The sequence below is a fragment of the Toxotes jaculatrix genome, chromosome 4, assembly GCF_017976425.1.
Source record: "Toxotes jaculatrix isolate fToxJac2 chromosome 4, fToxJac2.pri, whole genome shotgun sequence".
NCBI classification, from domain to species: domain Eukaryota; kingdom Metazoa; phylum Chordata; class Actinopteri; family Toxotidae; genus Toxotes; species Toxotes jaculatrix.
The window spans coordinates 22,719,484-22,730,182 of NC_054397.1; the positions used below are offsets into that span (position 1 = coordinate 22,719,484).

At 41.9% G+C, this 10,699-nt stretch overlaps 1 protein-coding gene across 1 annotated transcript; it reads right to left on the bottom strand.

Moving 5' to 3' along the window:
• Positions 1-647: 647 nt before the first annotated feature.
• Positions 648-2,581, bottom strand: zgc:195282 (uncharacterized protein LOC100192223 homolog). Its single transcript, XM_041036460.1, has 4 exons — positions 2,400-2,581; positions 1,345-1,439; positions 1,161-1,215; positions 648-982 (listed from the first exon to the last, which is right to left on the bottom strand). Exons 1-4 carry the CDS (start codon positions 2,440-2,442, stop codon positions 972-974), a joined length of 204 nt encoding a protein of 67 aa, XP_040892394.1. The 5' UTR covers positions 2,443-2,581; the 3' UTR covers positions 648-971.
• Between the last annotated feature and the right edge of the window lie 8,118 nt (positions 2,582-10,699).

A 10,699-nucleotide genomic window follows, 5' to 3' on the forward strand; every position in this document is an offset into this window, starting at 1 on the left:
CAATCAGCCCCCTCTCCCCTTGTCCATGGGTTTTCTCCATACTGTTTCTGCCTCAGCCTTCTTCACCTTTTATGTATGTATCCCTGCATCCTTCAAGGACAAATACCTGAAATGTCACTCATGTGACACATCACACTTTATAGGGAAGCACATCTTTCTCGTTCTCTATGCATGTGTATGTGTGTGTGTCTGTGTGTGTCTGTGTGTGTATATGTGTGCATGCGTGTGTGTGTCAAACCTATGTGCTTCACCCACCACTGGGTGATAAGCCCCTGCAGCAGTCAAGACACACTGCAGACACACTCACTGCATAAGTGTGTGTATGTGTGCGTATGTGTGTTTGAGATCCGTCTTTGCTTCACTGTGGCACCCATTCCAGCAGATTCTGCTGGCATAAGATCTGGTTTACTCTGCCAACAGCAACCACCCTCATCCATTCCTGCTTCCTTCCTTCTCCTTCCCTCCGGCTGTTTGATGAGGGAGAGAGGGAGAACCCTATAGCTCAACTCATTTTTTTGTATGCATGTGTGTTGTCGGTGATTAGAGTATTTGTTCGTGTGTGAGCAAATACATCCAAATATGAGCTTGTTGGCTCCTGATTGCAAAGTCTGCAAACTCCAACACACAGACTCAGACATCCACCAGGGTTTGATGTTGGAATGTTTAAAACATGTATTCATCAATACAGACTTACAATTTTCTACATACAAAATGAAGTTACATTATAAAAGTGAACAATGACATACACATGGCGTTAAAGGGTCATCACACATTTATAGGTATTTAATTTTGTTGAGGTGTTAATAATAGTCAGCTAAAGTGAATATATAGATGTCTGTCTATCATTCATATTTATTTACGAATTTAGTAATTTTCCGGCCAGTAAACAGGCCCTGTGTGTCTTTTTATGACAGCATTTTATCTCAGTCTGGTTTCTGTAGAGGGGATGCACTGTGCCATGGCGACACCAGTCACCTGTTACCTGTCAAGAGAGATTCACATGGAGAGGAGAGATTCAGAAATTGCACCTGTGTGCCTGTGTGCCTGTGTGTGTGTGTGTGTGTGTGTGTGTGTGTGTGTGTGTGTGTGTGTGTGTGTGTGTGTGTGTGTGTGTGTGTGTGTGTGTGTGTGTGTGTGTGTGTATGGTGGTAAGGCAGTACCTCTTGGACCAAACATCTTCAGGTAGCAGTGTGAGCAGAATGGCTTCTCATCATACTGAAACACAATCACCAGAGCATATTTACTGCATCATACATTTATTTCTTGTCCTATTAAGTAATTCAGCTGCTTTTTTTGTTTTTACTGTTTCCCTTAATTATTTCTTCATTCACTGGCCTCATATACCTCGGCATGTTGTCCAGCTGTGAGCTGTCTGTTGCACCTTTGACACTTCAGACACAGAGGGTGGTAGTCCCTCCCTAAGGACCTCTTCTTCTCACCTGGACCAAAGAAAGATGAGAGCTGTGTTAATGCGAGGCAGGATAGACACATCTTTTATGGGTCTGGATTCTTTGAAATGTGTGACAATCAGTTCAATTGAATAATATTTGTCATCTAACTTACAAGAAATACAATTGTGTGATTCAGATGTCTGGTTCGGAATATACAGATTGTTACTCTATTCAGCACAAATAGGCCAGAGAGTGTGGTGTTGGAGGAAAGGAGGTAAGTAGGCCAGGTCACATCAGAGAATTTGAACTTAGCTGGCAAATGAATAGGAAAGTAAAACTAGCAGTAAATGAACAGCAAAATAGACTTGAAATGGTTGGTTTGAGTGCTGGTCTGAGTGTACAGACAGAAGGTAAGGAGGAAACCCAGAGAGCAGCATGAACGCATGTTTGGCTAGACCCACATCCTGTTTTTATCATGGATATGTGCATGTGCATTTGTGTGTGTGAGAAGAAGAAAACCAGATAGAAAGTCTATTTGTCCTCCATTTTTTAAGCACATATCAAAAGGGATGCAATTGCCCTTTTTCAAAGCAGACATTTTAACATTTCGTAGTATGTAACTGATAATATTAGCAATGGCTCAGTTCTGCTTAGTTGTTTGTGCATAATATCATTGCACCGACACTGATAAACCTTAAGTGAATACAGCCATTGTTAATTTTGTTTGCACCTGAATTTGGCAATTTAGAAAGTCCACTGTAAGAAATGCCTATAGTTATTGTTATTGATAATGTTCTCACCTGTTCCTTACTTTTCTTTTATTTTTCACAGACATTTTTGTTAAAGATATATCAAAACATTTTCATATGTAAAATCTTTTTCTTATTTGTACTTTTTCATATAATTGAAACAAGAAAAAAAACAAAGGAACAGAGAACCATACAGACAAATGTGAGGCAGACAAAGGAGGACAAATAGAGTAAAACAAATTAAATAGGTCAGACTTACCAAAGTAGACAGGCTTCCCACAGATTGGACAATATCCTACCATGATAATATATGATTATTTATCATACAGTGTGTGTGTGTGTGTACTCAAGCTGGAGAAGTGAGAAAATATATCCTAAGAGAGCATACGTGTGCACGTATGTGTGAAGTGAAATTTGACAGGAAAACCGTTAAACTGTAGATATGTCATCTTCTGAAGTCAAAACCAGGATGTGGTGAGCGAGACGTCACAGGAAGAGAGAAAAATGTGATTTGAGAAGTAAATACTATCATCAAAAATGGAGTTGTGTTTATTTAATAACGAATATGAAGTCATATAAGTAAGCATCAATTTACTGTCAGTTTTATATTCGCTTGCATCAAATTTGCTGGGGGACCCAGCCTTGACGCTGTAAAAAGAGGAAGAAAGAGGGAGAGAAAACAGAAAGAAAGGCGGGTGAGGAGAGAGGGGACAAAAACCAGCTGTCAGCAGCTCAAATTCCCAGCCATCGCCTCTCCTTTCCTGCTCTTTTCATCCTCTTTTCTAGATTAAAAACAAGGAGTTGAGCCTCTGAATTGAAAAGGGAAACCTGACACTTGTGCCTTTCTTTCCTTCTTTCTGTCGATCCTGTCTCTCTCTCTCTCTCTCTCTCTCTCTCTCTCTCGCACACACACACACACACACACACTCTCTCTGTCTCTCTATCCCTGTCACATACTCACACACATGCACGCCCCCGCTCACTGACTTACACAGGCACACACCACACACCCATACAAACACACACACAGCAGAAAGGCCGTACTTCTCCTCAATGACATCACATGAAGAGGCTGCAGCCAAAGAGCAGAGGGAGAGGCAGGGTGAGGCCGAGTTGGTTGAGGGACAGACAGGGGTGGGGGAGATGTGTGTGTGTGTGTAGGCAGTTATACCCTTGGGATATGTGATGGAAACAGACCTGGGGAGGGACAGGGGTGAGGAGAGATGAGCGAGACAAGGATGGAGACAGTAGCCAGCCTCAGCTCAGCAGGGACAAAGAAGATGAACTCTGATGAACTTCGCAGAGGACAACAAGGCCGCTGAAGTCACTGTGGAAGACAGGCAAACGTCTGTGCAGTTCGATCCCAATCACTGTCAATGGGGCTCATTTCAGCCTGAATCAGTGACTGAAATACATGTACATCTGCATGAGTCAGGAAAGTGCGGTGGTTTGAGAAGTAACAGTATTCTGATCCCACAAAAATTTACTTAAGTAAAATTACAAAATGACCTTAAAGTATCAAAAGTGCTCATTGTAAAAAATGGCCCATGTCAGTGTTACATAATATTACTGGATTATTAGAACAGACGCACAGGCCTACATCCAACATTCAGTGTCATAGTTGGTCAGTTGTTTCCAAAACTCTGAAGTAAAAATCCACAGGTTCAACATGACACAGTCTGTTTACAGGTCTTGGAAAGTTCTGCTGCAGCTGTGCCAAAAGTTGGTTAAGGACAAGTTTCAAAATGAAAAAAATCTGGGGGTGTGAAGTTAAAAAGAAGTGAGCTTACCAGACCACTACAACCTGTTCTTCATCATCTGCTTGAGGCTAGAGGCTCTGCTACATCACCTGCTACTGGCATAACACACCCGAATCTCCAACTGTGCTGTCGGCTCTTGAGTTGTGCATTGTGGGTAATGCAGCAGGCAGGTTTTCACATGGAAGAAGAATGTGTTGAATAAAGAAAGACAATATCTTTGGGTCTGCTGCATCGATTTTAATCCTTTTTTAAACTGTCTTTAGTGAGTCTGGCTGTGTTACCTGTGTGTGTGTGTTACTGTGTGTCTTTTCATTTTATTGTTTTATTTGTATATTATACAGAATGGTTTTGTGGTAAGAATTGGAAACAGTTTTTGGATACTATGGAAGAGGGTTTGATCATTGGTTTTATCTTTGGTAATCATGCAACAGATTTACAAAGCAAACCTAAGTGAAGTGAATATGCTGGAAGTCACATATAAATTATATCAGAGGAGTCTGTTGCATAAAGTATGAAATTAAGGACTTTTTAAATCAAGCTACATATCATACGCTTTGTAGTGTTGGCCTATACTTCCATACATGTGTGGAAGTATGGGAGAGGACACAAGACAAAATGAAATTCTGTTTTATGCTTAATAAAACAGCTATGCAAATTCCTATCAAAACCACTTGTCAAGAACCAAAGACCCTACTGTATATTAAATATAGAGTTGTAAAATTCAGAGACTCTGTAGATTTTGAAACAGCATAAATCAGCTCAAAAACAAAGTGTCTGAATGTTGTTTAAGGTGAGATAGAGCTAATATGATGTGAGTCCTTATGTTTAGAATCAAAAAGGGTCAGGACTGAAAACAATCATTGTGTTTCTGGGTAGTTTAATCCACAACAATGTATCATATTTAATAACCCCTCAGAAATACAAACCTTGATCCTTGAGTTAACATATACATACATACATGCATACACACACACACACACACATATATATGTGTGTCTGTATGTGTGCATATATGGTGCAAGAGAGATGTGTGTCTGTGATGCTTTAAATGATATTTCCACAGCCATCACACATCACAAATACAAAAAACTTCAGACGGCCACGTAATATATGAACTATTTCATCATTTGCATATTTGCCAGAATCCCTCTCCTGTGTGTCATGCTTTGCAGAGGGATGGAATACCAAGTAGCTATTTCATCTGACCAGCCTTCCCTACAGGATAACCTATCATGTCTCTCCATCAGCATTCATTGTGTGTGGACAGTGCTGGGAGAGTTACATCCTGAATTGGAGGCCTATATGCATGCCCAGCTTACAATGTTTTTTGATGCAAATGATGATGTTGTGATTTTAATAGAGAGCAGAGAATGCACACACACACACACACACACACACACACACACACACACACACACACACACACACACACACACACACACACACACACACACACACACACACACACAAAGAAGAGATTTGTGTTATCAGAGTGAGAAGGAGCAGCTAGAAGGAGAGGAAGGGAGGATTTCCACTGGTTGAATTTGAGGAAAATAGAAAGCAATTGAAGGAAGAGGGATAAAATTAAAAAAGAAAGAAGGACCGGAGAATGAAGAAACAGAGGCAATGTAATTGTGAAATGGAGAGAGAAAGGAAACAAGAGGAGAGAAGAGAGGGGGCGTTAAAACCACATTTCCCAGTGGATCTTTTGGTAGGGCTGCATTGAGGAAACTGCCAAAACTCTTAACACACACATTCCCGCACTAGCACGCACATATGCATGGTTCACTTCTGCCAAGTCATATGAGATACACCAACACACACTGGATGGGGAGATGTGGGAATATTTGTGTGTGTGTATGTGTGAACAGGATTTATAGTAACATTCAGTGAGTGGTGGAAACAGGCAGAGCTCGGAGGAGAGAGAGAGAGGGAGAGAAACACTGGCTCCTCTCCTCCGTGTCCTCTGGTGGGTTGGCTCTTGCCGAGGCCAAACCCTCCGACGCCGGCTTTGAGAACTGTGTGTGTGTGTGTGTGTGTGTGTTGGGGGGGGACACAGGAAGAGGCTCAGGAAAGAAAACGGCTGGAAGGATTCCTTCTTCCCACACATAAATGCACTCTTGATCACATGTGCGTACACATGAACGCACACTCACACACAAAGAGCAAAAAGGAGCCTTTGGAAGGATTCCTTTTTCCCCACTCACTCTCACACACCCACTCGTCATCACGTTTCAGTTCTTGGCATCCTCCTTTCTCCTCCAAGCCCAGAATATGACATGGCTTTGGGGTTGCATCTCAGCTGCACAAACACAATCAGCCTCGCTGTACAAGACATATGGAAAACAAAGTCAAGCAGCGTTGCAAACATTTGACAGACAAAGATAACCAAAGGACCACATGGTAATTTGCTTTACGATGCCGGTTTGAAGTACAGGGAAAAAACTTTTTTTTTTCTTTTTCCTCTGATATTTTCATTTGTTCATGTAAAAATATCAGTTTTTACAATTACTTTTCCTTGCCTCTTTTGAATCATCATATCATCAAAGAAAGGCAAACAGCTTAAGCTTTTCTAACCAAGCCCAAAAAAAAAAAAAAAATCTCTCACCCGTTACTGTTTCAGCGCCATTCTGGTGCTCATTTGGCACAGTTGGATGGATATTTTGGTGTGCTGTGCACCGTGGTGTGGCGAGCCATTTCTGCTGTGTGTTTTTCCACAAATATCCCCCTCTGTGACGGCCATTCTGGAGTCAGACGATCTAAAGGCTATAATCCTCTACTTAGGGTATCAGCGGATGGAAAAATCAGGAAAATAAGTCCTTGTTTTTCACTATTAATCTGGAAAAGCCTGTAAGTCCCCTCATATCTCTATGCAGTGATATGATTATGGCACGGCGGCTATTACTACATGATTAGTAGCTGTGAGTGGCTGGGTCGGTCAGATTTCATTATGGGATATTCTGTTGTTTTGTATGGTATGTGCACAGACCAGTGGAGAGACTTTGTGTGTATATGTGTGTATGTGTGTGTCAGCGCCAATGCCAGTAGCATAAATTAAACAGGTGTTGATGACGCTCTGGATTTTAATTCTCTATAGGGCTGATATGCGATGCCAATCCGCCAAATGGCTAACACAGCCCTTGAAATACCACGAATATACCAAGAACTGTACTTCTAACATTTGTTGTTGTGATGCCATCAGCTTCAAGAGCTGCTTAACAAAAGAGGGTAAACAGTGTAAAGGCCAAGCTGAGATTTGCGATACATTTTTGGCCATGCTGGTTTCAACTAGCAAAATCTTTAAAAAAAAAATCCATGTTCCCCAGGGGATGAATTATACTGAGCTTGATGATCTCCTGACTTTTCCTCTAGTGTCACCAAATGAAATGTCTTTACAAGTATTTAATGGATTGGCATGAAATCTAGTAAATCTAGTGCCATCTGCAGGTCACAGTTTTGACTCAACTGATAAAATATCTTAACATCTAACATGTACTGGCACAAACTTTGGTACAGACATTCATGCCCCTTCAAAATGAATCACAATAAAATAACTTTGGAGATTTCCCGAATTTTCCTCTTGTTCCATCATCAGGTCAAGTTACTAATTACTAATAACTAAGTTGCTACTCAAGTTACGACTGACGTTCCCATCAGCCTCAGCTGTATTCTCTGTTTAATGCTGATCAGCAAATGTTAGCAAGCTTACACACTAAACTGAGATGAGGAACACGGTTAACACTGTTCCTGTTGAACTTCAGCATATTAGCATTGGTATTGTGAGCAAGTTAGCAAGCTGATGTCAGCGTTTAGCTGTGCCTGAGTACAGCCTCGCAGAGCTGCTGGCATGGCTGTAGACTCTTCGTCTGATTTTAACATGATACACTAGAAGACATTTGTGATAAATGATCTAAACATTTTCTACTCTTTTAGTAACACTAGTAATGCACTGTGGCGTACTGGTGGACCAGTCATTACAAACTCGTGCTGTGCAGCCAAACATTGTTCAAACCCACAGAACTTTAGTTTGAATTCTAGTGGAAACTGCAAAGTTCAAAGATGCAAAATAGGTCAGACTGAATTTGGGGAAAATTTGTGTAAAATGATTCATAAGACATCTGAAACATTTCCATTTGATTTAATGATGCAACCCATAAAACATGTCTTTCTTGAGTTTAAAATATTCCACTCAGTGTAAACATCTTATAGTTTCAATGTAGACTTGGAACAAGCTCATACATGTAGTTAGACCGCGTGGAATAAGATGATTTTTTACAACCATAAAGCTCCTTAAGGGGAAACAAAAAAGGGAAACTGTATATTAAGGGGATGATAATTATACGTGGTTTTGAACTTCAAGAGTCAACCTCAATCACTCAGCAGGGTTCTGAGTGTATAGAGCTCAGCTCTCGAGGCTGGTCCCACCTATTGTTTAGATCTGCTTGGGGAAACAGAGAGGCAGGCAGAAGGAAAGAACCTAATGTGTTGTTTCTTGCCTGTGCATTCTTGGCATAGCTCTTTGCCCTTTTCATTTTTTGACTGTGATTTTTTTCTCTCCCTTGCTTTAATAGTGAAGCCAAGGGTCCACAGCCAGCCAAGTCCCACCGCTCCAGTCTGGCTAAGCCACAGAAAGCTTGGCTTCCTCTACTCTGCGCTCTCTCTCATTCTCCATGTATGAATACAGTAAGCGTCCCTCTCTCTGTCTCTTTGTATGTTCCTCTGTGTCGCTATGTCTCTTTTAGTTGTCTCTTTTCTTTCATTTTTATTCTTTTTGTGTCTGTCTGCATTGGTCAGTCTGCCTCTTTGTCTCAATTCCTCCTCTGTTTTTTTTTTTTTTTGTCTTGTTCTCTTATAAAACTCACACACACACACACACACAACCCTCTCTATTTCCCTGCCTGTCAGTCTGTCACAGCCAGCGGACTGGTTTAGCAGGCGGGGTTCAGCTGGGCTCCACAAACACATGGCTCTCAATCTGCCTTCTTGTGTGTGCTGGAATGGTATTTCTTTTTCTATGCTGTCCATGCTTTCTATTTAATTTTTTCTTTTTATTTTACGGATGTGTTTAAAGACAAGTCAAGTATTTTTACAATGTAACGTATGGACTTGATAGACATATGGTAGGCCATATGTGTGTCTCTTTTGCAGTGAACTTTGTATCTAGACTAACAAATTTCAACCTCTGATGATTTGAAATGTCTTTCTTGTCAAATATAACCTTCAAAAACATATTGCATAACCATTAGGTAACGCTGAAGGTATTAAAGCAATGACGCGTCATCTAAAATTCAGCCGCTCCTCAGAAGACACTCAGTCTTTTTCAACACAATGTGAGTTTGGATGTATCCAAAAGAGACAGTGCTGGCAATTTGCTCCTCTCTGTCTCTCAAGTGAAATTGAATTATAGATCAAGAACCCCTTGTGTGCACTAAAAACAGAATTCTCCAACTCAAGCAAAGCCCACTCCCTCTTCTACTACGCCCATTTCTATCTGATCAGCACCATTCATTCCGCCACTTAGACAGGAATCTAATTAGACCAGAATATCAACATTAAAACACATATCTGCCCCCCCTCCCTCTCTCTCTCTCTCTTTGTTTCTCTGCTCTTCCCTACAGCTGGTGAGAGTATGGTTTGTGGCTGCCCCTCCCCCAACGTTTGAACAAGCCAATAAGAGAGCACGTCAGCAAAATAACCCCCCCTCCACACACACACACACACACACACCATCCCTCTTTTTCCCTTACCACCCCATCCATTCCCAACCCCATCCCCCAGAGCCCTCTCTACACCCCATCCCCCTTTTCTACCACCCCTAACCCACTTACTCATCCTGCCTCCACCCTCCCACACACCCACGAGACTTCCCCACCCTCTCCACTTTCTCACCCGTGCTCTCTCTTCCTACTCACTGCTCTCTAGTCTTCTTCCCTTTCCCTCTCACTCTGCTTCTTTCTCACCCTTTTTCCTGGACACCCTTTCTTCTAACTCCCTTCCCTACACCCACTCGCCATTTTCCTTATCCACATCCCTGCCGCTCCCCTTCCTTCCCCCACCTTTCTCCCTCCTCTCCTCTCCTCTCTCTTCTGTGGCCTTATCTTATGAATATCGGTAGCACACTGGGTGAAAAATTGATCCTCCCCGCCTGTCTGTGGACGCTGCCACAGCGCATTAGCCTGTGTGCGAGTGTGTATGGTGTGTGTGTGTGTGTGTGTGGAGGCTTGCTGCTTGCGGGAGAGAGGAGAGGAGGAGTGAGGGTGGAAGGGATATTTGCATATCATCAAAGTAGGGAAAGGGAGTGTAATGAGGAGAGAATGTGTCTGTGTGTGCTGGGTGTATGTGTGTCTTAGGGGTGGTGTTGATGGGTTGGGGTTGAGTGTAGGCTATGTGAAATGAGAGAACAAGACCAAGGGACAAGGGTATGGGAGGTGAGATGGACTGGGATGGATTTAGGAGTGTGTGTGGACATGTGTGTGTGAGAGAGAGTGGGCAGGACAGACACACACACATAGATCACACACGTTTCCCCTCACATCAACACAACAAATTATTTACATTAATTTGTCAGAAAATGTTTATTTAAAGGTCCATTTCCTCGACCTCTGATACAACAGCCCTTAAAGGTTTCCAGAAAAAAAAAGTGTTATGTTCTCTCTTGTTTCACTAATTGCTGAGAAAAAAAATGTAAGAAACTGCCATTTTCCAACACAGTTAACTATTGTAATAACATAAGGAGCTCAGCTGCTTTGTGTGGCAAAGTTGACTCACAACTCACGCACAAACCTGTTCAGCCAGTGAG

Coding starts and splice junctions, on each gene's coding strand:
- zgc:195282 (XM_041036460.1), bottom strand. CDS start 2,442: ATGGTAGGATATTGTCCAATCTGTGGGAAGCCTGTCTACTTTG. Junction 1,440..2,399: donor TGGGAAGCCTGTCTACTTTG/GTAAGTCTGACC, acceptor TCTTTGGTCCAG/GTGAGAAGAAGAGGTCCTTA. Junction 1,216..1,344: donor CAGCTGGACAACATGCCGAG/GTATATGAGGCC, acceptor ATTGTGTTTCAG/TATGATGAGAAGCCATTCTG.